At 43.5% G+C, this 27426-nt stretch overlaps 1 protein-coding gene across 1 annotated transcript in view; it reads left to right on the forward strand.

Annotated features, from left to right (window-relative positions):
- The first annotated feature begins 8334 nt into the window (after positions 1–8334).
- The window catches only part of SLC2A13 (solute carrier family 2 member 13), a 288312-nt gene continuing 269220 nt past the window's right edge, over positions 8335–27426 (forward strand). The window contains exon 1 of the mRNA XM_008140555.3: positions 8335–9162. Coding sequence (XP_008138777.2) covers positions 8610–9162 — 553 coding nt within the window. The 5' untranslated portion in view covers positions 8335–8609. The remainder of the gene's footprint in view (positions 9163–27426) is intronic.

The raw sequence follows: 27426 nt of genomic DNA on the forward strand, positions 1-27426 counted from the left end.
AAGGGCTTACTTTAAAATCAGAAGTCTGTATTAATCACTAAGCTAATTTTAAATTAGAATTAATGCTTTACATATGTTCCTATAAAAGGCCATTTTTTTTCATTACAAGGATATTCTAAATATGTTCAAATTTCATAACATTGAAATGTTAGTTTAGTGATTCTGATTTTCTTTAACATTTCTGTACTTTAACCTAAATCTTCTAATAGTTGAGAGATTGTTATTTTATAAGAAAATAATTACTATCCCAATCAAATTTCAGCATAATTTCTTATTGGTTGGTTTCACAACCAGAGCTTTGGGCCCTGATGCTGACTGGATTCTTAGCAACTGATAGGACAGATTTAGCATTACAGTCACGCACCACTTACTGGACTGGGATACATTCTGAGAAATGCATCCTTAGGCAATTTCGTCATTGTGAGAACTTCACAGAGGACTTATACAAACCTAGTGGTCTAGCCTTCTGCACTCCTAGGCTTTATGGTATAGACCAGTGGTCGGCAAGCTCATTAGTCAACAGAGCCAAATATCAACAGTACAATGATTGAAATTTCTTTTGAGAGCCAAATTTTTTAAACTTAAACTATATAGGTAGGTACATTGTTATTAACTTAATTAGGGTACTCCTAAGCTGGCCTTTGCTAAAAACTCAAGGGGCCAAAGAGCCGTATGTGGCTCACGAGCCGAGCCGCAGTTTGCCAACCACTAGTATAGACTATTGCTCCTAGGCTACAAGTATGTACAGCATGTTACTGTACAAACAAGAGATTAAATCAAGCACAAGAGAAAATGATGTAATTAAGAGAACCAACATTTAAATGTAAATATGAGATGTATGAGGCTGCTATGGGCATAACACGGGCATACTGTTTTACAGCAAACTCTTTTTATCTAAATGTAGAAAGAGTGCTTTCTAAAATAATGGTAAAGTGGGAAGAAATCAACCAAAGAACTTGTATGCATATATGCATAACCCCTGGACACAGACAACAGGGTGGTGGAGGCCTAGGTGGGGAGTGGGGAGGGCTATAAGGAGTCAATGGGAGAAAAAAGGGAACATATGTAATACTGTAACAATAAAGATTAAAGTAAGTCAAATAAATAAAATGATGATTAAAAGTATAGTATAGTAAATATACAAACCAGTAATATTGTTGTTTATTATCATTATCAAGTATTATGTACTGCACATAATTGGATATGCTGTACTTTAAGTAGGTTTGTTTACATCAGCATCCCCACAAACACTCACAAAATGAGTTGCCCTATGGTGTTGCAATGGTTGCAATGTCACGAGGTGATAGGAACTTTTCAGCTCCATATAATCTTATGGGGCCACCATCCTATATGCAGTTTGTCATTGACCCAATAGTCTTTATGCAGTGAATGATTGACTACTTGTACTCCTATAGCAATGCAATTTACAGCTCATGTAAATCACATCATTGGGGTCAACTTACAGGTATCTGAATCTTCTGCTTACTCATAGAAATCTTATATCCTGGTTGCTTATATCACATGATTAGGTTTCATAGTTTGTGAGCATTTAGGACATACACATTATTTTCTGTACCTCTGATCTAGAAGGAATCCTGCTTATAAAGTATATATTTCCTATTTCTTAGGACACGCAACTCTTATGAATATAATAATAATAAACTATTCAATTTTTAATTTTTAATGGCTTAGTGCCGTGGTCGGCAAGCTGCGGCTCGAGAGCCACGTGCAGCTCTTTGGCCCCTTGAGTGTAGCTCTTCCACAAAATACCATGGCCTGGGCGAGTCTATTTTGAAGAAGTGGTGTTAGAAGAAGTTTAAGTTTAAAAAAATGTGGCTCTCAAAAGAAATTTTAATTGTTGTACTGTTGATATTTGGCTCTGTTGACTAATGAGTTGGCCAACCACTGGTTAGTGTGACTATTCAGGTCCAACTTCTGAATCAGTCAGGATCTGAGTTAAACTGGTTGTGGGGAAAAAAAAAATCCAAAAAATCCAAAGATCTGTTTTCAAAAGTTGATGTTTTAAATTTTCTCATATATAAAGAATACATTTTTTTCATGTGGATAAATAAATGTTCCAATATCACTTATTGAAAAGACTATCCTTTCTCTACTTAGTTGCCTATTACTGTGCATATATATGTGGATCTTTTCTGAACTCTATGCTATTAGACTGTTCTATTGTCAGTCTCTACACCATTGTCATATCTCTTGATTACCATCCTATATAATAAAAGGGTAATATGGAAATTGACCCTAACGGCAGAACAACCAGAACGACTGCTGGACCAGTCACTATGAGGCACAACGACCACCTCTTGGTCCCTTTCCCTGGCCAGCAGGCTCCGATTGCCTGATGGCCACCCGCTGCGGGGGCGGGGCCAGCAAGTGGACAGGAACAGCTGACCTCTCAGTCCCTTCCCCCAGCCATCAGACACCGGTCACCCGAATGGCTAACAGGAACCAGGGATGGGTGGTGGCAGGGGGCAGGGCCAGCTGCAGACAGCTGGGGAAGATGGCCCTGATCGAAGGCCAGGCCTAGGGACTGTACCCACGCATGAATTTCATGCACTGGGCCTCTGGTAAGTTTATAATAAGACTTGAAATCACGTAGTCCTTGATTTTAACTGGCCAAATAAAGCATGTTTATTAGTCTTAAAATATTCTTTTTTCATTTTCAAAGTTGTTTCAGATATTCCATCTCCTTTGCATTTCCATATAAACTTAAAAATCAGTTTTCCAGTATCTTTACAAAAAGCCTACCACATTTTTTAATTGGATTGTATTTTATCTATGGGTCAACTTGGGGAGAATTAACATCTTAATGATATTAAATTGTCAAAGCCATGCAAATAGTATATATTCCATTTGTTTATCTTTAATTTTCCTGAGCAATTACAGGGTTGTTGTTTTTTTACATCTTTTGTAAGATTCATCCTGAGGTAGTTAAAGTCTTTATGCAACTGTTAATTGTAAAATTATTTGGTGATTGTTCATAGTATATAAAAATATAGAAGCATGGAAAAGACTGACATGAATCTCAGGGAAGGCGGGATTGGGTGGGGTAGGTGGGAACAGATTAACCAGGGAATTTATACGTATCAGTATACTAGAGGCCCAGTGCACAGATTCGTGCACCGGTGGGGTCCCTTGTCCTGTCCTGTGGGAATTGGGCTGAAACCGGCTTTCTGACATTCCCAGAGGGGTCCCGGATTGTGAGAGGGCACAGGCCAGGCTGAGGGACCCCACTGGTGCACGATCAGGGGGCTGGGGAGGGACCATGGGAGGGCTCCAAGGTGTATCCGGCCCATCTCGCCCAGTCCCCATTGGCTGGACCCAGCAGCAAGCTAACCTACTGGTCAGAGCATCTGCTCCCTGGTAGTTAGTGCATGTCATAGCGACGGGTCGAACAGTTGAACGGTTGGACACTTAGCATATTAGGCTTTTATTATATAGGATATGCATAGCCCAGGGACAGAGATAATAGTGTGGTGAAGGCTTGGGGAGGGGGTGGGAGGGGAGTAGAGGGGGTCAATGGATGGAATAAAAGGGGACATTTCTAATACTTTTAACAATGAAGATAAATTAATATATATATATATATACATATATATATACACACATATATATATGTATATATATATATATATATACACACACACATACATAATTGATTTTTGTAAATGATAATATACTTATAACCTTGCTAAATTCATTAATTAGTTCTAGTAACTATTTTGTAGAGTACATTGAATATTTTTTGGAGACTAATGTCATCTGTGAAGAAAGATAGTATCCAATCTAGATTAATTTTGTTTTATTATTATTTTATTTCTTACTGCACTCATGAAGACACACTTTGTAAAAATCACAGGAAGGAAGTAGTGAACGCTCCTACCTCCACCATGAAGATTCTATGTCCCCCACTTACTGTTAATCATGAAAGTCAGATATGAAAGCACGTTCAACATCACTCAAGTGTTATTTAGTGTATTTGAAATATATGAAAGTATTCCATGATATACATTGTAAAAATTATGATAGAGAATCTGGAAGGAAATTACAATGTGTTCTTTTGGAAACAATGAGGTTGGCCACTCTTGCTAAAATATTTTTTTTGCATTAAGTTAGTTTAAATGATCTTATTTTTCATTGCAAGTACTACTGGCTGTTTGTTAATGGCATTAACTTACATGGACAATGAGTTATACAATTGGTATTATCAAATTAAAAGATTTGGTTCTTCTGAGTCAAGAGGATAGTATATGGAGACACAAATTTATTAATTTATCTAAATAACTTCATTAGCCAACTATAAAGTATAAGTAAATTGTTTCAGCTGGGTATTTTGCTTAGTTTTAACATGATATATTCACTCAATTTTAAAAAGCAGAGTCATAATATTACCGTGCTTACAACTTCAGACAGAGTCACATAATTGAGTTTACAATTTGGATCCAAAATGTAAAATAAAGCCTACTGGATTGTTGTTAATCCTCACTCGAGGATATGTTTCCATTGATTTTTAGAGAAAGTGGAAGGGCGGGGTGGGGAGGGAAAGAGACAGAAACATCGATGTGAGAAAGACACATTGGTTGCCTCCTGCAAGCACTCAGACCTGGGCGAGGATTGACCCTGCCCTTGACCAAAATTGAACCTGAGATGCTTCAGTCCACTGAGCCAAACCAGTTAGGACTGATGCCGTTTTTCAAAGACCAAGCATGCCATTCCTGATGACCACCCCTGAACATTCAGGTTTACTCAGTAATACATTTCTGTAGTATATAAGAGGGTTTTGAGTGTGGGGTTTCTGTTACTCAGAATTGAAACCATTAAATACTGATACAGTATTATTAACCTTCTTTTACAGAAGAGAGAATTGATGCTTAGAGAAAATAAGGAAGTTGTTCAGGGTCCCATGGTCAAGTAAGGAGTAGAGTAAAGATATGAACTCAGGTCTTTCTGCCTTCAATGTCTAGGCTCCCTCCCTACCCCTCCAACTATTTATCTGTTTAGCAGAACTCTTTCCCCATTCTTGTTATTAACACCATGTTCTTCATTCCTGCTACTCCTTTTTGCTTGCCTTTTTCTCAGAGGAAGATGTGTTCCTCTGCCTATTGTTGGCTAGGTTAGCCTCTCCCCTAATGATCTTGCTCTTTATCCTCCCTGCCCTCTTTGGGACTTAGCTCTATCAATCATCCAGGCTCTTGAATGATCAATGTCTTCTTTTCCCTTCAGCATATACATAAATTCAAGTCATACCTGACACCTGAAATAACCTTCATTCTTTGTCTTTTTCTTAGAGAGAGGAAGGGAGAGAAGCATTGATGTGAAAGAGAAACATCGATTAATTGCCTCCTAACCGGGAATCAAACCTGCCACCTTTTCGTGTACGGGACAAAGCTCCAACCAACTGAGTCACAACAGCCAGGGCCATCCTTTCTCTTGATTTGACAACATAATCAACAGGTCCAATTAGATATAATAAAAAGTTTGCTAGGACTGCAAAGAAGCTTGTTATCTGCCCCTCAGACATGAGTGGAATGGGATATAGAGAATGGAGCTTACTGTGGCCATTTGGCCACCACATGGAATTTGAGAATGGAGCCTAAGCAGCATGAAGCAGAGTGGAGAGATGGAGCAAAGTCTTCTCTTGAGGACATGCTGGTGTTTGAGTCCTATATCCAGCTGTGCTTGAAACCAGTGTACTATAAACTTTTCAGAGACAAGAACCAATAAACCCTCCTTTTCTGCTATGATTTTTTATTTTGGTTTCACCAGTTTAATTTGGGTGTTCTTTCTTTTGCAATTGAAACAATACAAACCCCCCCCACAACATCTGCATTTTACAGTGTACATATAAATGCATACATATGCATGCATAGAGAAAGTTCTGGAACCATTCATTTCAAAGTAGTAGGCGGGTTCATTTCTAGGGAAATGGGACTGTTATGGTGGAAGAGATAATTAGGAAGGCATTTTTGTGTTATCATTATTGTTAGACTGCTTTACAACAAGAATACATGTCTTGTGAAATTAAAAATAAACACCCAACAAACATAAAGACAACACTCTGCCTCCAACTCCACCATCCCCTCTCAACAACTGCCACAACAACTTTTATTGGACTAATGATGAATGTCCTTGCTTGATATTCAGGATCTGTAACAGTGTAGCTAAAACGCTTCTCTCTCTTCTTTCCCTTTTCTACAATGGGCCATTCGTCTTCCCGGAGGCTGTAAAGCAAATGTACTTAAAACTGGGGCTTTTGACCTCACCTTGCAAATCAATAACGATGTTTATAATTATTATTTACTGGCAATAGCAATTAATATTTCAAAATACTTTTTCATGCTTACTCTAGTTAATGAGGAGTTGCTGACTCTAGTTAATGAGGAGTTGCTGAACCAATATGTCCTTTGAAAATAAGAAAACAAGGCAAAAACTAATTGAGTGGTTTGTCAAAAGTGGTGGAGAGATAGTGATGGGACTCATGTCTTTTGATTCTCAGCTGATGGGGTTTTCCGTGATCTGCTGTTGGGGGCAGGCTTTGGAAACTCCATTTTGGACTCACGATGTGGTGCTAAATTGAATTTGGCTACCTCCAGGGGCTGAGAAGAACTCTGTTTAACTCCCGATGCCTTTTTTCTCTGTCATATTAGTTTTCAGATGTAACCTGATTGTAAGTATTTAAATGCCCGGATGATATGGAACAGAACCGGTTAAGTAGTTTAGTGTTCTGTTACACAGAGGTGGATTTCCAACAAGGGATGCTCCGGAGGCAAGGTGTTCACTACACGTTCTAGGAATAAAAGGCAGGTTGTTTCATCTCCACAAGAGAAGAACTGTCAACACTACCAGCTGATCTGATCTGGGGAGCCTTTCTCATCAGAAACCGTGAACAGGCTCATCACCAGGTGGCGCAGTTTTACCATGTAGGCGTGGAAAGCTGTGCTCTCACCTGAATCTTTTCAGACTGTCTATATTAAGGCGCGATCACTGCCTCAGAGCTAAAAGCTCTCTCGGTTGCACTGATTCTAGAGAATGAGGATTCAGCCTTGCTTTGAAGCCACACAGTAAGCTGAAAAAGTTAAATCCTCTGAACTCATTAATTTATTTTTTTCTTGTTGCTGGAAAGGAAAGTGCTATAATGTGGGCTATAATCATGACCGATAATCCAAATACTAAAAGCAATTTTAACAAATGCTAATACAACTTTATTAAAACAGGAGCGACAAAAGCATTTTAAGAGAAAAACGTTTTGGACTACATGAAAATAGGCCTCAGGCTAAGAAATCTTTTGCTCAAATAAGGGAAATAAAAGCATTGACATTAGGAATACAATCATATAATGCTTTACCTTCTGCCCTCAGCCTGAAGAATGAAAGGAAAACAGAGACAAAAATCATGTTTCTCTTCTGAAGAACGATTTAAGTCACAGGGAGAGAAAACAGACAAACATAAACGAATGGGCAACCAACAGTTTAAAAAACTGGTCCCCAAAATGAAGTAATTCAAAATGCCCTGCAAATGGAGAGCCACAGTGGGGATTCCTCAGGGGAGAAGACAGCCTTCCCTTCCGTGAGCGTGTTGAGGGGGTCTGCAGGGGGGTGAAGATTGCTTATTAAATCACAAATCAGGTTCTTGGGTTTACTTTCTACCACTGGGAACTACCTGGTTATACCAGAGTGAAAGGTGAATTTTCTTTGACACATCAGAGAGCCACAGAAGGAGTTGTGGGATTCACCTGGGGAGATAGAGGATCTCTGTCCTCATAAAGAATCAAGATGTACCATGTGTTTAAAATAAGCACCAATTGAGGAGGGACTGGCGATGAGAGCAAACAGATCATACAAATGGAAGAACACAGCCCTGAGCTGCTCCACCACAAACTCATTTATGTCACAATATTATAAAGTGAAGGGTACCTGCTAGGTGCCACACCAAGATGTGTGTGTTTTGTTTTCTGGGCCCTTTCCAGTCCAGGCCATCCCCAGGCTGGCAGAGGGAGGTGAAGGATGTGGTAAGGGGCTCTCTCCCTGGCCTCCCAACCCGAGCAGTCAGTGTAGCCAGTCCCTCAGGTGTGGGACCCTATTGCCCGGCATTCCCACGTTGGCCTGACTCCCAGCTGCAGCCCCCAGACCAGGGTTAATTCCTTAGAGACCCCACAGCCCCTAAAGGAAGGAGCCTGGATGCGAGGTTCTCCTGGACCGGGGGGCGGGGTCCGGAGCTGGGGGGGAGCCTGGCCCCGCCCAGGGAGGGGGCGGAGCCTCTCCCGGGCTTTGCCCCGCTGGTCCCGGGGCTGCACGTGACCCGCGGCCCCGCCTCCCGCCCGCTCCGCAACGCCAGCTCGGCAGGCGCGGGGCGTGAGTCTCGAGTGAGACCCGCCAGCCTCCAACTCCGCAGCGCCCGAGCGCGGCGGGCAGCAACTTTCTCCCCGGGGCGGCCGCGGCGGCGGCTGCTGCCGTGGCATCCGGAGCGGGAACCGGCCAGGAGGAAGGCGGCGGCGGGCGCTGCTCCCCGCTCAGGCTGTCTAGCCCTCCGAGACCGCCGGCCCGCGGAGCCTCGACTCCCCACCCCCCCGGGCAGCCCCGGGCTCCTGCCGCCCTATGTCCCGCAAGGCGAGCGAGAATGTGGAGTACACGCTGCGGAGCCTGAGCAGCCTCAAGGGCGAGCGGCGCAGGAAGCAGCCGGAGCCGGACGCCGCGAGCGCGGCCGGGGAGCGCAGCCTCCTGGCGGCCGCCGAGTCGAGCAGCAGCCTGCAGAGCGCGGGCGCGGGCGGCGGCGTCGGGGACCTGGAGCGCGCGGCGCGGCAGCAGTTCCAGCAGGACGAGACCCCCGCCTTCGTGTACGTGGTGGCGGTCTTCTCCGCGCTGGGCGGCTTCCTGTTCGGCTATGACACCGGCGTGGTGTCCGGGGCCATGCTGCTGCTCAAGCGGCAGCTCAGCCTGGACGCGCTGTGGCAGGAGCTGCTGGTGTCCAGCACGGTGGGGGCGGCCGCCGTCTCGGCGCTGGCCGGCGGGGCCCTGAACGGCGTCTTCGGCCGCCGCGCCTCCATCCTGCTGGCCAGTGCCCTCTTCACCGCCGGCTCCGCGGTGCTGGCCGCGGCCAACAACAAGGAGACCTTGCTCGCCGGCCGCCTGGTCGTGGGGCTCGGCATCGGTGAGTTGGGGATCTGGGGAGGCCCCTGGAGCAGCCCCTGGCGTCACCGCGCTCGACCCTGGGCGCTGCGTTCTTTCTGGGGGTCTCCGTCGGGTCTTGCCAGGTCGGAGAGGATTCCCTCCCCTTCTCTTGCCCCAAGAAAGCCCGTCTGTTAGTTCTGCCTCAAAGGCTCCCTGGGGAGGTGGGAGGTGGGTGGTGGGTGGTGGGTGGGTTGATGCAGCTACTCCCCCCCCCCCCCCCCAGCCCACGTAGAATCTCGGCTCTTCAACGAAAAAGTGAATCCGCGTGACTGTTGCCTCTCTGAGCACTTACAGGACCCCGCTCATCACCAGCTTTTTCCTTGATCCAGCCCAACCTGATGCTGCTCCACAGCTTAGGAGCGAGGGTCTCTCTGCTCTCCTGCCTTGTCTCGCTTTGCTTCTCCGCTGCTAGCTTCTTTCCTTTTCTAGGATTCCAGACTCCGAACCCAGGCAGTCTTAAAGTCACAGCAAGTTAATTTTAAAGTTAAGTAATTCTGGACTCAAAAACTGTTCTTTGCTACCCCCTTCTCTTTCCTTCTCTAGTCATTTATCTTTAGGTGGGGTATAATTTTTCTCTTCTTGCTTTTATTTTTTTGTATAGCCTTTTGCTTTTCATCTTTTCCCCAAATGAATTCTTTGCGCCTCTATTTTTCTGACTTTTCCTTTAAATTCATATTCGCCCATTCCCTTTTGTTTTGCCTCTCCTGCCTTCCTGTTGGGAACCAAAATGATCTATTAAAGGTCATGTTCACTTCCTACATTTATTTAAGGAGCTACTCCCTCTGTAGATAAATGCCCAGCAAGAAATTTGCAGTGTACTTCAAAAGTAAGGGATTAAGGTTCCCCTGGCATTGATTTTTTTCACCCTGGTTGCTGAGCAGGGGGAAGTACAATCGTTGAGTTCTTGGCAGACAAGCTATTTGGAATGTGGTCAGTATTATTAGAAAGCACTTTTGAGGGAAAGTGGGGGGTTGAGACTTCAGTCTCACTGGTAGTGTTTCTAAGACACACCGCTGATGCTTTTCAGTTGTTGCATTTCGTAATTCAGTTTTTGTTTCCTTTGGGGTGCGTTTGATGTATTTCTTCCCCGTGGCTGGGCTTGATGAAAGCCCTTTCAACCTGGGGCTCCTGATGATCTGCCCATTCACTGCTTGTTTGACGTTTATGCTTTTCATCCCTTCTCTGTAGGCTCTGAGGGGAAGCGAGCCCCATTTAGACAACTCCGCATGAACTGTGAGCCTGAACCCCGGTTCCCTGCACTTTATGTCCCAAAGCTGTCATTACTGACCCCCCTTTAGTTTGTTTCTTGTACTGTTAATTAGTGAAGCAAGGCAAGGCTCTCAGTAAAAGGTTAAGTTGGCACATTGAAGCCCAATATGACCAAGTGAAACTTCTTTTATAGGAACCACCTGTGCCTTCAGCAGATAACCTGGCATTAAAGTCAAATGATCAGGATTCTTTTTGTCAGCATTCTCTGCTTGGGACACCCAGATCATCCGTTTTTTTGTTTCTTCTGGCATAGAAATAACAGTTTTAGGTAGCAAGATTTCTCCAGTGAGACTGACTCTTATTTGTGATTTTGAGACTGAATAATGTTTTGCAGAGATCTCTAAATGAAGCTTCCTAGTGCTTAGCTATGGCAAGTACTGGGTATTTGGATATTATGTTGACGCTTGTATCTGAGCCGAGGTAGATCATTGGAAGGACATAAGAAGAGCAGATGCCCAGCCAGCAGGGCTCAGTGGTTGAGCATGGACCTATGAATCAGGAGGTCACGGTTCCATTCCTGGTCAGGGCATATGCCCGGGTTGCGGCTTGATCCCTAGTGTGGGGCGTGCAGGAGGCAGCAATCAGTGATTCTCTCTCATCATTGATGTTTCTGTCTCTTCCTCTCTGAAATCAATAAAAGTATATTAAAAAGAAGATCAGATAATTCAGTCATTAGATGTTTGCCAGGCCCTTTGGATAGGCCATAAAAAGTTATCTCTGGCAATACCTCTTACTATGGGCATGGACCCCAGTTTAAAGTCTTTAAGGGAGAGGTCAATTTTCTCTTGAGCCCTTGGGATCGCAATTGCCTTCAGCGCAAAATAATCGTGTGCCAAAGCGGTTCATCTTGGGGAGGCTGTTCTGAACCCCTTCAACACAATTTGCTCCCCCCCAAAAAAATATTTAAAAATTTGTATATTACAGGGTAATCTTATTGTTTATGTCCTTTACAATGACATATTGTTTAAGAATTTTGTACTTGTAATCAAAGTTTTTAGGTGTGGTTGGGTACACCAGGATCGAAGGGATTTGAGTGCAGTTTTGCTTTATTTGATTGTTATCTGGGATCTCGTATCTCTGATGCATAACACACACAATAAGTTGTCAAGAAAGGGCAAATTACAAGAAATTAGTCCTGTTATCGCATAACCCCAAAAGCAAGCAGTTTAATTTAGCCTTTTCTCCATGGTGTTGGCATTTACTTTATTGCTCCTTTTAAACATGATAGAACGTCAGGAAGTCCCTAAATGTATATATTCACCAACATTCAAAACCTTTACTGAGAATTGACGTATTTCTATATACAGCACTGGGTTTGTTGAATTAATTTTAGATTTTCATCAGTTTCTTCTGTCAGTCTCTGTTCCAGGGCTCCCTCTACTGGAACACATTTTGTAGCTGCATAGTGCATCTTGTAATTAGTATGGTATGGCCTGTTGAGTAGTTCTTTTAGATATTTCACATTTTCTTCCCCAAATGGCACTTTAATTCTTATTCTTTAATGCAAAGCAAATGTAAACTCTTGTTTTATCAAAAACATCATGCAATTATGCATTAATGTAAAGAAAAGAGATTCGTTTAAGATAAGCATAGTTAGCCAGAATCAGCGAGATTTTTAAATAATCAACTAGTGCTTTCTTTTTGCAATCAAGTTTTTTTTTGGTGTTTTTTTTTTTTTAATCCTCCTTCCCTCAGTTTCGTCCATTTTCAACTTCCTTTAAAGCAGGATTTCTGTATTGGATTTATGGTGGTATGAAACTGACGTGTAAAGTAAAACTTCGCTTGATTTCCTTTATTTTCTTGTTTCATCCACATTAACAGTTTCCATGCACCACCCTCCCTCCTTTTATTTCTGGTGGCTTGACATTGCAGAATCATAATGACGATTATGACCTACTTGTGTTTGTCTAGTAGTATTGCAACACCCTCCTCGAGTGAGCTGTCAGTGAAATGACGGAAGTCTGTTCACGTGAATTCTATGAAGTTATTCCTGTGACTTCTGTATAAAACACTTCTTTTTCATCCACTCACCTTTCCCTCTTCTGTATTTTAAGCCCTAAGTAAGAATACAGTCTAAGTTGAATGATTTCACACTGATGTCCTTGGCTTTAACACCTCTAATGATGTAGAACCTGCTGGTAGACTTCAAATAGCAAGCAGTCTTGCTATTTTACAAAAAAAGCACATGAGATATTTTCCTTTTTTTTCTCATCCAACTTGGATTGCTTTATACATCTGTCCTATCTACAACTCTTCATTCCTTTTCATTTATTTATTATTTTTCGTTGTTGACCGTGTTACAGATGTTCCCCATTTCCCCCCTTTTTGCCCCCCTTCACCCAAGCCTTGCCTCATCCAAGGCCTTCCCCACACTCTTGTGTCCATGGGTTATGTATATATGCATATATGTTCTTTGGCTAATCTCTTCCTGTCCCCTCCATCCCACTGAGATCTGTTATTATGCTCCACATACCTATGCCTCTGGACCTATTTTGTTTGTCAGTTTATTTTGTTCACTAGATTCCAAATATAAGTGAGATCATGTGATATTTGTCTTTCTCTAACTGGCTTTTTTTGCTTAACATAATAGCCTCCAGGTCCATCCATGCTGTTGCAAAGGGTAAGAAATACCTTTTTACAGCCGCATAGTATTCCACTGTGTAAAAGTACCACAGCTTTTTAATCCACTCATCTACTGATGGGCACTTGGTCTATTTCCAGATCTTAGCTATTGTAAATAATGCTGCTATGAACATAGAGGTGCATATATTCTTTCTGATGGGTGTTTCTGGATTCTTAGGATATAGTCCCAGAAGTGGGATTCTTTTCATTTCTTTACCTCCTCCCCCTCCCCCCATTTTGTTTTTTTCTTGGACCTTCAGAGTCAATAGTAGCAACATTTCTAAAAAGAAAACTTCCATTGTGATGAGGAGAACCTGTACTCACCAGAAAACCTCAAAAACCCCTTTTCCACATTTAAAATGTAATTTCCTTGAATGTAGAGAGAAGAAAATAGCCAACTTTTGTAGATATTCTAAACTGGGAGTACTGCATGCTTTATACTTGGCATTTTATTAAATACTAGAGGCCTGATGCACGAAATTTGTGCAAGGGGCTCAGCCCTCGCAGCAGCCCTGGGTCCTGAGTGCGGAAGGTCATTCGGCTGTCCGGTCTAATTAGCATATTACACTTTTATTATTATAGATTAGCACCACTGTTTGGGATGGTGTGGTCTGGAATACGTGTCAAAGCCACATGACAGGAGCCTCACTTCACAGCCAGGCTGAGCAGGGTCAGGGGATCACCAGTGCCACCAGGGTGGAGGCATTGGCTTTCTTCTTTATCTGACTTCATCATCTCCTGTGTTGCCTAGGGTGAAATCTCAGCAGTCACTCTGGAGGAAGAATGTGAATTGACAATGGAATTAGCTGCCTATGCCCTGGAAATGATAATGTCTAACATTTGCTTGTTACTACTCTGTGTCAGGCACTCTTCTAAACATTTTGCCTCTATTTACATAATCTTCATAATAAACAATCCAGTGACATAATACTGTTCTTTTTGAGATGAAGATATTTAGCAGAAAGATGAAGTCACTTTCTCTTGGTCACAAAGCATCTGGTGGAGCCAGATTTGCCAGGAGAGGTCTGGCTTCATAATCAGCCCATGCTCCTCTGCACAGTGACTCTGACCCTGGTCCCTGAAGCTACCAGAATCTGTGATGTGGACATGAATTTTAAAATAATAGACTTTGAAAAGTAGCCGTGGCATACCATGGAGTGACAGTGAGGAAAGCAGAGCTGATTAGAACATTTCTTTGCTCAGAGCTTGTGAATAGGGATGCTCATACTTAAGGCAGCTGTGTGTGTGTGTGTGTGGCGGTGGGGGGGGGGGGGGGCGTTCCATTCACGCTGCATTTACCCTGGAGGGGGTGGATTCCCATGGAATACAGTGGGGCCTCCTGGAATTAGACAACACAGATACTGTCCATGATGTAGCAACTAAACTAAAAAAAAAAAAAAAAAAAAAAAAGCTATTTCTGCTTTTCCTTTCTGTCATGATGTTCTGTCTGCTTGGAATGTGCTTTTCCGTAACATTCTCTCTACCCATCCCTCAGTCATTTACTGAGTGATGACTTTGTTGGGCGCTGGAGAGACAAGGATAAAAATAGTCCCTGGTCTTAAAAGACCTAAGTCTGCTGGGGAAAGACAAACATGAGGTTGTTAATCCTACCATAGAATCATCAGAGGATGTTTACTCATCCTTCTAGGCCTTGCTTTATCAGGAAAGCTTTCTCAATGGGCCGCTGCTGGATGTTGGCCCTTTCTCTGAACCACACACTCAGGACATTTAACTGCATTATGTGTTGCAGTGCATCTCTTTGGCCATGACTCATCTCCCTGGTAGACCAGGAGTTTACAGGGTTACCTAATTTGGTAGTACAGTTAAGCCTTGTTTGTTGAATGTCTCCCATCTAGAACAGTTCTACCAAGTTGTTCACAGAAAAAATGTCTGTTGTGGAGCCACACTTTGGTGTTGACAACCCTTTCAAGCTGATACCTCAATATGGCAAAAAGGGTCTCTCAGGCAACAAAGGAGAGAATGCTTTTGTTGCTGGCAAAAGAAAGCACAATTTTAAAACATAAGGAGGCCATCAAGAGTGCTCATGTTCTAAGGGTGTGAAAGAAACTGATCACAATTGAAGAAGTAGAAAAACTGTTGTTGATTTGGATAAAAGCAGTTAGCCAGTGTCAGCCATTTTGGAGGCATTGTTATATGAACAAGCAAAGAATGCTGCATGCTGACCTGAAAGACACCCTGGACCAAATGCTAAAAATGACTAATTTAAGGCTAATAGGGGGGTGGTTCGAAAAATTTAAGAAGTGTTTATACATTAAACAGTATATTAGACGTGCTGTACATATGAAAGGTTAACCTTTTGCACTCGGATGTTGAGTGTGACTCGACACGGTTAGCATCGGTAGCAGCTCGTATGTCGAATTGTATTGAATGTATCAATAATTTGAAATATAAAAAAATCCAAATAAATAAGTTTGTATGAAAAGAAACTCCAGTTTTTTATTCTACTGCTGCGCTTTGTAAAATCTGGGGTATTTAAAAAATTAAATCCCGAGTAGAATAAAGGAATCGAGAAAAAAGCAAGTGAGTGCAAAGGGTTAAAGCAGGAATCATTTGAAGGTCTGGAACAGATTAATTCAATTTACATTATTTATAATGGGGAAAAATGATTCGGTTTTTGGACAAATTGATTTTCAAACAGCCTTCTGGAATGAATTAAGTTTGAGAACCGAGGTTCCACTGTAATAGTATTAATGTCCTCTCACTGTATTTCCTACCATACACTAATAAAAGAGAAACATGAAAATCGACCATCCCTCTGCTACGCCCACCAGCCAATCAGGAGTGAGTATGCAAATTAACCCAATAAAGATGGCGGCTGCCATGGAACTGGAGCAAGCAGGAGGCTTGGGTTGCCCCCGGTGATGGAGAAAGCCAAGCTTCCTGCCCGCCCTGGCCTCCACTCAAGGAGGGGCTGGGGGCCTGGGTCACTGGGGGGTGTGGCCAGCCTGAAAACAGCCCTCAGCCCCTCACCCAGGCTGGCCAGGCACCCCAGCAGGGACTCCCACCCTGAAGGGGGTGTGGCCAGCCTGAAAACAGCCCTCAGCCCCTCACCCAGGCTGGCCAGGCACCCCAGCAGGGACTCCCACCCTGAAGGGGGTGTGGCCAGCCTGAAAACAGCCCTCAGCCCCTCACCCAGGCTGGCCAGGCACCCCAGCGGGACCCCTCACCCTGAAGGGGGTGTGGCCGGCCTGCAAACCACCACAGGCCCCTAGCCCAGGCCTCCCCACACCCCAAGGGAACCCCCACCCTGATCTGGCACACCCTTCAGGGCAAACCAGCTGGCCCCCACCCGTGCACCAGGCCTCTATCTATACTAATAAAAGGGCAATATGCTAATTAGACTGGGAGACCTTCCAGGAGGCCTTCCGGACATTCTTCTGGACAAAGCCATGGTGGCGGGGCTGAGGTAGAGCCAGTTAGAGGCCAAGAGGGGAGGGCAGTTGTGGGTGATCAGGCTGGGATGGGATGGCAGTTGTGGGTGATCAGGCTGGGATGGGATGGCAGTTGTGGGTGATCAGGCTGGTGGGGCGGGGGCTATTGGAGGTGATCAGGCTGGCGAGGGGGTGACAGTTGGGGGTGAGCAGACCAGCAGGGGGGCAGTTGGGGCGAGCAGGCCAGTGGGGAAGGCAGGTGGGGGCAAGCAGGCCAGCAGGGGAGGGCAGTTGGGGGTGAGCAGGCTGGCAGGGGGGGCAGTTGGGGACAAGCACGCTGGCACGGGGGGCAGTTGGGGGCGAGCAGGCCAGCGGTGGGGGCCATTTAGGGGCTAGCAGGTCGGCAGGCAGAGTGGTTAGGGGCAATCAGGCAGGCAGGCAGGTGAGCGGTTAGGAGCCAGCAGTCCCAGATTGCGAGAGGGATGTCCGACTGCCGGTTTAGGCCCGATCCCTGTAAACCGGCAGTAGGACATCCTTCAAGCGATCCCAGGTTGGAGAGGGTGCAGGCCGGGCTGAGGGACACCCCTCCCCCCAGGTGCACGAATTTCATGCACCGGAAGACTAGTTTATATATAAGCTCTTAAATATGTAGCAAGCTAAAGAATGCATAAAAGTAATACTCAAGAAACCATTGCTATAGTTGAACACACAAAACCTCAGATACAGTTAATTTGGAAAGTGGAATGCTTGGTGGTGATGCTTGAGGCCTCTGGATCTGGGCTGCCTGGGCTCCCACCCTGGCTGGCCACTTCTACCCGGGTGACTGCGTCAAGTCTCATACTTCAGTTTCCTCATCTGTGGAATAGAGATAATACCCGCCTCATAGGGTAGTCATGAGGATTAAATAAGTTAAAACATTGGTAAAGTGCTTTTACAATGCCTTCACAGGTAAGCTGTGTAACCTTCGGCAAATTACCATTGTATGCCTCAGTCTCTACGACTCTAGAATGAGTGTTATGATAGCACTTAGAAAATAAGGCTGTTGTAGAAATTAAATGAGCTGATGCATGTAAACATGCCTGGCTAGCAATAAATGGTAGCTCTTGGTATCAGGTGCAGCTGTCTCAGTCACGCCCTAACACCTTTTAACAATCATGGTAAAACTATTATGAGAGTTTAATGCTTATAACTAGTAACAGGTGAGTAAAAACTCCACCTATAAATTGAACAAACTTGAAAGACAGAATGAGTAATTTAAAAGCATGGCAGTACTCTGTCTTTCAAGTGTTCAGTTTCTATTATGGAAAATTATCTTCCAGCCAGACAGGTAGAGTTTTGAGCCCAGTCTTGAAGGAAGTTATAAACATAGGTTGTCTGAGAGAAGGGTACTTTTCTAGTGAGGCAAGAGGAGGGAGATAAATGCAGAGCACTGAGGAGAACAAGCAGTTTTTCTGGGCCGTGTGGAGGGGTTGAAGAAAGGGGTAAAAATGTGAATCTCTTTGTTCGAGTATAATCGCTGCTGGTAGTAAGGGACCGGTTGGACCTGTGTTATTAGGTCTGCTTTGTAATATTTTACATGCCTATTTATAGACAAAAGAGTCAGTTCCCTTTGTAAAAGATATATCTGCCTCTTAAGAGGCAAAGAATGAATAATGTTCATAAAAGCTTGAAAGTAATAGCTTTGGGATAAAAAGAACATTAATAATGGAAGCTTTCATGTAAAACTCCATTATCATATTTTTGGATTTAGTTATGACTCCCATGTCAGGAACTCATTCCATACAACAGAGAGAGGACATTGGAAACTAAAATTGTGTGCCTGGTATTCAAGGACTAAACATTACTATTTAATATTTGGTTAGCAAGTGCTTATAGTTTTGAAAGAAAATTATATAGTGACTCAAGCACATGTAACGATGGATTTCAAAGATTCTTGAAATGTAGGCATTATAAGTTAATAGCAGGGTAAAATTTGAAGCAGTTATTGCGATGTCTAACTAATTCCAACATTTGCTCTACATTCACAAGGAAATAGGTTTCCAGAGCTCTATTTTTGGGTGGACAGGCAGTATCAGGGTAATGCAGCCATCTGGTTTTGTAGGTGAGACAGCATGTGTCTCAGGACTATCTCAGAGGTCACGCAGGGCCCACAGGCCGCCTGCCCACCTGGCAGTGAAGTTACTGAAATGAAAACATGCAGAAGACACACAAAAAACTGATGAAGTCCTTTGTCATGTGTCTTGAAAGCAAGCTTGTTGGGAATTCTTATAAAATCTTTTCGTTATATTCACTAATATCCTGTATTGGGGAAATACTTAGAATTTTTTCGGCATTTACAGTTTCTCCTTCTATTTGTTAGTCTTTTAAAAATGATTTCTGATGTTAAAATTCATCCAGTATGTTTTAATCAGTACCACAAATCTAGAGTTGTAACAGTCATTTTTCATTGAATACTTTCTTTTTTTACACTCACTTTTTTAGAGACAAGACAGAGAGAGAAACATCAATTAGTTGTTCCACTTACACATTTATTGGTTGCTTCTTGTATGTGCCCTGCCACAAGCTCTAACTCGAAACCTTGGCGTATCAGGACGATTCTCTAACCAACTGAGATACCTGGCCAGGGCCTCCTTAAATACTTTTCTTTATCCTGTGAATCTGGTCTCTAAATATATCTGGAATCTAGTTCTCATCACTTCCACTTCTGTCACCCAGATCCAAAATACCATCTCTCACTTGGAGCACTGCAAGTGTCCTAGCTGTTCACTCTGCCTTTTTCTTTTCTTTCTTTAAAAAAAAAAAAAATTTAAATTTATTTCAGAGAGGAAGGGGGAGAGAGAGAGAAACATCAGTGATGAGAGAGAATCATTGATCAGCTGCCTCCTGCACGTCCCCCCCCCGTCTCTCCCCCCCTCCCCCCCCGCACTGGGGATTGAGCCCGCAACCTGGGCATGTGCCCTGACCGGGAATTGAACCATCTGGTTCATAGGTCAATGCTCAACCACTGAGCCACACCGGTCCAGCCACTCTGCCTTTTTCTCGACGCCTCTGCTGTCGTTTCTCCACATGACAGCTGGAATGATTGTTGTAAAATACGGAGCAGATCCTGCCACTTGAGTGCTCCTCCAAGTGCTGCCCTCGGTAGCTCCCATCTCGCTCAGAGTAACAGCCAGGGGCCTGCAGGGCTGCCGTGTTCCTGTCCATCCTCCTCCTTCCACATTGCTTCCTACTACTTCACTCCTGCTCCAGCCGCCCTGGTCTCTAAGAACACACAGTGCATCCTGCCAGGCCTTTCGGTCGGATTCCTCTGCTGGAAAGCACTCCTCGGCCATCCACATCATTCCTTCATCTTTGTGTTTCATAAATGTCTCCCCTTAATGAGTTCTTCCTCGATCATTCTGACATTGCAGCCCCCACCATGGGTACGCCTACTCTTTATTTTTATTTATTTATTTTTTTTATCTCCCTGCTTTATTGTTCTCTCTGGCACTTTTCACTAATTGATATCTATGTTACTTACTGTTTCCCTTCACTAGAACATAATCTCTATGAAGACAGGTTTTTATTTTTCTGTTTTTGCATAGCCCTCTTCACCAGTGTGTAGTCTGGTGCCTGGCACACAGCAGTTATTCGATAAGTATGTAATGAATAGATAAAAACTAAAACTATATAACCCTGGTGAGTAATTTTTTGAGCTGAGATTGGGTTATCTATGCATTGGGGATGTCATAGGAAAATGTCATAGGAAAATGGCTGTGGATAATTAAATATCTCTTGGGTTGCTTCTGACTCAAGTCTGTCATTTCAAAGGGTTTAAAGTAATTGGGAAAAATAGATATTTTTAAGTTTAAGACATTTAAGTCTAATGTTTATAAATACCTGGGACAAAAGCAGATCTCTTCATCAGTCTTACAGATCTAAAAAATGGAATTTGATTCATGCGTGAAAGATGACTAGACTCTCAAGATGAACTTAGAGTAACTACAGTTGACCTTTGAATAATATGGGTTTGAACTGCGTTTATACGTGGATTTATTTCAATGAATGTACAGTCATCTCTCTGTATCTATGGATCAAAAACAATAGTTTTGATCCCTGGTTAGGAATCTGCAGAGGCAGAGGACCAACTGTATACACTGTTCTACATTATTTTGTATCAGGGACTTGAGCATCCAAAGATTTTGATATTCGTGGGGGTCCTGGAACCAGTCCTCTGCAGATACTTACAAGTTTTGGGGACTCAAAAGTTAATATGGGTGGGAGAAACCAAGATGGTGGCAAAGGTAAACAACTAAACTGCCGCCTCGCACAACAATTTCAAAACTACAACTAAAAGACAAAACGTCTATCACCCAGAACCACGGGAAAGCTGGCTGAGTGGAAGTTTTACAACTAGAAGGAAAAAGAGCACAAGCGCTGAGAAGCTGAGGTACAGAGGCATGCGAATTGGGCTGGTGGCGGGTGACTGGGCACACGGCTTTTTTTCAACCCTAAGGGAGACAAGCTCCCGACCACTCTGAAATCCAGTTTCTGGGGACACACGGGGGACCCAGACGCCTACGGGGAGAAGCTGGACTGTCGGCCATTGGGTCGGAAAGTGAGGGTGACTTTTTTTGCAGAGGTGCGCCCAGCAATCAGTGTTTACTGTGCTGGAGCGCGGGACGTGGGCACTTGGAAATGCGGAAAGGCAGAGAAGGCTGGCTGGCAGCCATCACTGTTTGCCATGCCCTAGCCTAGTGATGCCCTGAGACCCCGCCCCGCCCTGAGACCCCGCCCCGCACAATCTACAAACCCGCCCAGGCTCCACACAGCGGCTTTTGCATATAAATGGCCTGCCCTGTGGCAGCTTAACCAAATAAACTGCAGCTCCAGTCAGACTGCTCCAAAACTGCCAAATCCCAAGCAAAGAGGAGAAAACTGTAGTTCTCGCTGTAGCTCCTGTTGGGTGGCTTCAGACAGTAGCTGACCTGTACCCCATTGGAGATCCAGAAACTAGTGTATCTGGTGATCTGTGTGAGACGACACCAGATTTCAACTACTCTCATAAGGGACACATTCAAGAGGCAGACTCAGTGAGCACCAAAGCCTTACTGGAACAAGTCCTGCCCCATAAACGTGTCTCCAGCACAGCAATTCTTCCTTTACAGACACAGCGGGTCCTCACAGCCAATTGGCCTGGAGGTCAATTCCTCCCAGTGACACCAACAACAATCAAGATTTAACTACAACAAGGCTGTACACACAGTCCACAAAGGGGTGCACCAAGAGTGTCCACCTCAGGTAACTGGGAGGCTGACCCATTGAACCACATAAGATACCTAGCACACAAAGCTACCCTACCAACTCAGGGAAGCAGCGAAAATGAGGAGACAAGGAAACAGATCACAAACGAAAGAAATGGAGGAGAACAAAGGACTGGACATAGAGTTCAAAACCACGGTTATCAGATTTTTCAAGAATTTCCTAGAAAAGGCTGATAAATTTAACGAGACCCTCGAGGATATGAGCGAGACCCTCGAGGATATGAAAAAGGACCAAGTAGAAATTAAACATACAATGTCTGAAATAAAAAAAAATATTATACAGAGACCCAACAGCAGACTAGAGGAACACAAGAATCAAGTCAAAGATTTGGAATACAAAGAGGCAAAGGACACTCATCTGGAGAAGCAAGAAGAGAAGATAATCCAGAAAGTTGAAGATAGTGTAAGAAGCCTCTGGGACAACTTCAAGCATACCAACATCAGAATTATGGGGGTGCCAGAAGAAGAGAGAGAGCAAGACACTGAAAACCTATTTGAAGAAATAATGACTGAACACTTCCCCCACCTGGTGAAAGAAATAGACTTACAAATCCAGGAAGCGCACAGAACCCCAAACAAAAGGAATCCAAAGAGGACCATACCAAGACACATCATAATTAAAATGCCAAGGGCAAAAGACAAAGAGAATCTTACAAGAAGCAAGAGAAAAACAGTTACCTACAAGGGAGCACCCATACTACTGTCAGCTGATTTCTCAACAGAAACTATGCAGGCCAGATGGGAGTGGCAAGAAATATTCAAAGTGATGAATAACAAGAACCTACAACCAAGATTACCCAGCAAAGTTATTCAGAATTGAAGGGCAAATAAAGAGCTTCAAAGATAAGAAAAAGCTAAAGGAGTTCACACCACCAAACCAGTATTATATGAAATGCTGAAAGGTATTCTCTAAAAAGAGGAAAAAGAAGAAAAAAGTAAAGATAAAAATTATGAACAACAAATACATATCTATCAACAAGTGAATCTAAAACTCAAGGGAATTAAAAATCTGAGGAACAGAATAAACTGGTGAATATAATAGAATCGGGGCATAGAATGGGAGTGGACAGACTATAAAGAGGCCTGATCAGTTTTCCCTGACCTTCACATTGTCTCTCTCTGATGTTTCCAAAATTCAGTGAATCTTTCTGGAGAATGCTAGGTATGGAATTTGAAATTATTTCTTCTTCCTCCTTCCTCCTTCCTCCTCCCTCCTCCCTCCTCCCTCCTCCCTCCTCTTCTTCCTCCTCCTCCTTCCTCTTCCTCTTCTTCCTCTTCCTCCTCCTCCTCCTCCTCTTCTTCCTCCTTTTCCTCCTTCCTCCTCTCCCTCTTCCTCCTCCTCCTCCTCCTCCTCCTCCTCACTTGATATTTTTCCATTGATTTTTAGGGAGAGTGGAAGAGAGAGGGAAAGACAGAGAGAAACATCGATGTGAGAGAAACACATTGATTGGTTGCCTCCTGCATGAGCCCCGACCAGGGCCTGGGCCGGGAGAAGTCTGCAACAGAGGTACGTGCCCTTAACCAGAATCAAATTCAGATCCCTTGGTCCGCAGGCCTACGCTCTAGCCATTGACCCACACTGGCTAGGACTCTTGTTTTCTTCTTGGTGCTCAATCCGTATTTCAGATTCTGTAATAGACTTTATTAAGTAGGTACTAAGCATTGGTCCAGGCACAAAATATTTTGGGATTAAAAAATAAATAGAAGACATACTTTATTTTCCATATGGACCTGGTTATAAATATAGGGGACAAAACATGGGTAAATGTGTTATGATGTGACAAATGTTAAGAGATGATATTAAATGTAAGGAATTTAAAAAATAAGTATCATGATCTTGAGGTTGCTCTGATCTTTAAATGACCTATATTTTAATTCTGGATGTGGAAAATGGGGCCAGGCTTCAAGTGAGGCCAGTCTGTAACTTCATAGCAACGAAGTGGCATCACTATTCCAAATTGTGATAATTAAAATAGTAGTCTTATATTACATTTTAAACTAATTGGAATATGGGTGCTTCCGATAACTACGGAAACTTAAATTGTTAAACAGAATAATCAAATTATCCTATGAAGACCTGGCTTAAGCCAATTTCCAGTTTACCATTTTAGTTTTTAATCTTGTGAACTCCTTAAACTCTTAATACCTTGCCATCCCAGACACGTTTTATTATGCCTTTCTCCACACCACTTCTATGACTGCCCGAGTGTGATACTCATATCTTTGATGTAGACAGTAATAAAAAAATATCTAAGGCACAGTAATACAGATAGTGTCTACCTGGAGCTAGCAGGTCAGGCTTTAGGAAGAATTTACTTCATAGAGTTCTCTTTTTTAAAATATATTTTATTTATTTCAGAGAGGAAGGGAAAGGGAAAGATAGAAACTTAAATGATGAGAGAGAATCATCAATCAGCTGCTTACTGCACACTGGGGATCCAGCCTGAGACCCAGCATGTGCCCTGACTGGAAATGGAACCGTGACCTCCTCGTTCATAGGTCAACGCTCAACCACTGGGCCACGCTGGCCGGGCTTCATAGAGTTCTTGTGTGTGTCAACTGATAAAGTAGTTTCTATTGAAAGCTTAGCATAGTTCCTTGTCCTCAGTAAATGCTTAATAAATAGTAGCTATTTGTATTGTTGTTGTAATCTAATTTTACATAGCTGTACTCTCTACCATATTATAAGTTTTAAAAGTTCAAAGGCAACGGCTTTTGCCCATCTCGTGCCCTTTTTTAATCCTTGTGACATTGCCCAGTGCCTGATAGGTGGCTGGCACCTGCATTTGATTAATCTGAATTTTCCCTCTCATTTTATCTCTGTTGTAGACAGTAACATATATTGAATTAGCGAACAGAAGTAAACTGCGGAATAAGTTTCCTTGGCATGTTAGTAATGAAAAGCCTCTGTAGAGCTATAAGTTGCATATTAGTATGAGTACAATGGGCAAGTTACCTAGTTTCACAGCCATAATTCCTGCATAAATAGGAAAATTTGCAATTTTCATCATGTGATTTGAACCTTGAAATATAGGAGTGGACAGAAAGAAATGGAATTTACTACAAGTATATATATGGCATGCTTTTATTCTTTGTTGTCAGTAGTTGGTCAATTTTAAGTTTAAATGAAGTTCAGGGAATAAAAACATAACAAAAGATTCTAACAATATGTTTTTATTTGTAGGTCATATTTCTTCCTTAACCTGTGAAATAGGAAGAAATAAATGACACTTTAATAATAGTGTCAACATGAGTAAATTTTAAAGAATATAATAATATTCAGATGAATTAAGTATTTATTGTGAATGAACAGATGTTGAGACTGAAGAAGTAAGAACTCATTTTTTCTTTTAAGAAGTCAGTTTTTTAAAACAAGTTAATCCCCTGATTAAGAAAAACATGAATGTTGGAGAAGAAACACATAATTTTGTGATATTCATTTGGTAATTACATAATTCTATCTAATAAAAGAGTAATATGCAAATTGACCATACCTCTGCTACACCCACAAGCCACACCCACCATCCAATCAGGAGTGAGTATGCAAATTAACCCAACCAAGATGGCTACGGCCACGGAGCAAGCAGGAGGCTTGGGTTTCCCCACCAATGGAGGAAGCCAAGCTCCCACAGCCCTGGCCTCTGCTGAAGGCGACAAAGTTTCAGTTATAGAAGATAAATCCCAACAAAAATGGCAGCAGCCACAGAGCTGGAGAGAGCAAGAGGCTTGAGTTGCCCCCTGCGATGGAGGAAGCCAAGCTCCCGCAACCCTGGCCTTCGCTGAAGGCTACAAAGTTTCAATTATAGAAGATAAATCCCAGATACCAGGGCCTCCGCTTGGGTTGCCAGGGGGGCATGGTCGGCCTGCAAACCACCACAGGCCCCTCGCCCAGGCGGCCCCATGCTCCAAGGGAACCCCCACCCTGATCTGGGACACCTTTCAGGGCAAAACAGCTGGCCCCCACCCATGCACCAGGCCTCTATCCTATCTAATGAAAGAGTAATATGCAAATTGACCATCACTCCAACACACAAGATGGCTGCCCCCATGTGGACACAAGACAGCCACCACAAGATGGCCAGCAGGGGAGGGCAGTTGGGAGGGACCAGGTCTGCAAGGGAGGGCAGTTGTGGGTGATCAGGCCAGCAGGGGAGGGCAGTTGGGAGGGACCAGGCCTGCAAGGGAGGGCAGTTGGGGGCGATCAAATCTGCAGGGGAGGGCAGTTAGGGGTGACCAAGGCCGGCAGAGGAGGGAAGTTGGGGGCGACCGGGCCTGCAGGGAAGGGCAGTTGTGGGGGACCCAGGCCTGCAGGGGAGAGCAGTTCGGGGGACCAGGTCTGCAGGGGAGGGCAGTTAGGGGTGACCAGGCCTGCAGAGGGAGGGCAGTTAGGGGCAAACAGGCTGGCATGGGAGCAGTTAGGCATCAATCAGGCTGGCAGGGGAGTGGTTAGGGGGTGATCAGGCTGGCAGGCAGAAGTGGTTAGGGGCAATCAGAAAGGCAGGCAGGTGAGCAGTTGGGAGCCAGAAGTCCTGGATTGTGAGAGGGATGTCTGACTGCCTGTTTAGGCCAGATCCTACGAGTAGGATCCTACCAGTAGGATTGGGCCTAAACGATAGTCGAACATCCCTCGAGGGGTTCCAGATTGGAGAGGGTGCAAGCTGGGCTGAGGGACACACTCCCCCCCCCCCCTGTGCACGAATTTCCTGCACTGGGCCTCTAGTTATTTAATATTTGTGCAAGAGATCATTATGTTCTAGAGCATTTTCAGAATTGTGTTTTTCTAAAAATGATACTCATTTTCAAATATAAATTTATATGTACTTATAAACATTAAGAATTATAGTTATCCTACATAATAAAAGCCTAATATGCAAATTGTCCCCTCGACCGGGAGTTCGACTGGGAGTTCAACCAGGGGGCGAGGCCAGCCGGCCAACCACCCACAGCTGCTCCCCACGGCCAGCCCCATCCCTGGTTGCCCTTCCCCATCCTGATTTGGGGCAGGGCTGGCCGGCCAACCTCCCGCTTCTCCCTCCGGCCGGCCCAGCCCAATCAGCCCCAATCGGGCCAGACCAGCTGGATCTCACCATGCATGAATTCATGCACTGAGCCTCTAGTTTATTAATAAGTATTTATGCTTTGCATATAAATAGTTACTGCTCTGGTTAACAGTTAACTTCTATTTGCTTTCAGTGAAAAAACTAGATGACTTAATTCGATTTGGATTAGAAGGATTTATAGATGTGAATTTAATGCCACTGTCAGTAAATTTTTATTATTTCTAAGTGGTCATGAAGATGAGGTATCCAGAGATAAGTCATTTAGATAAACATTGCCTTAATTATTCAAAAGAAAATGAATTCTAGGAATTATAGATCAACAGACTGGTTAATTTCTAGCAAAATTATAAACTATCATTAAGGTGAAGATTTGGAGGCATTTGGAAAAGGGTGTGATGATTAATAGAAGCTTTTCTGGGTTCCCTAGGAACATGTCTTATAAAACATCATTTTTTCTTTCTTTGAAAGCATGGCTGGGTTTGTAGATTAGGGAAATTCTGCAGATAAAGAATTTGACATATTCCCTTTCTTTCATTGAACGTATTTATAAAACATTTACTTTTTTCTAGGTGGTGAACAAAATATACTTTATTAATCC

This window comes from Eptesicus fuscus, chromosome 7 (genome assembly GCF_027574615.1).
Source record: "Eptesicus fuscus isolate TK198812 chromosome 7, DD_ASM_mEF_20220401, whole genome shotgun sequence".
NCBI lineage: Eukaryota > Metazoa > Chordata > Mammalia > Chiroptera > Vespertilionidae > Eptesicus > Eptesicus fuscus.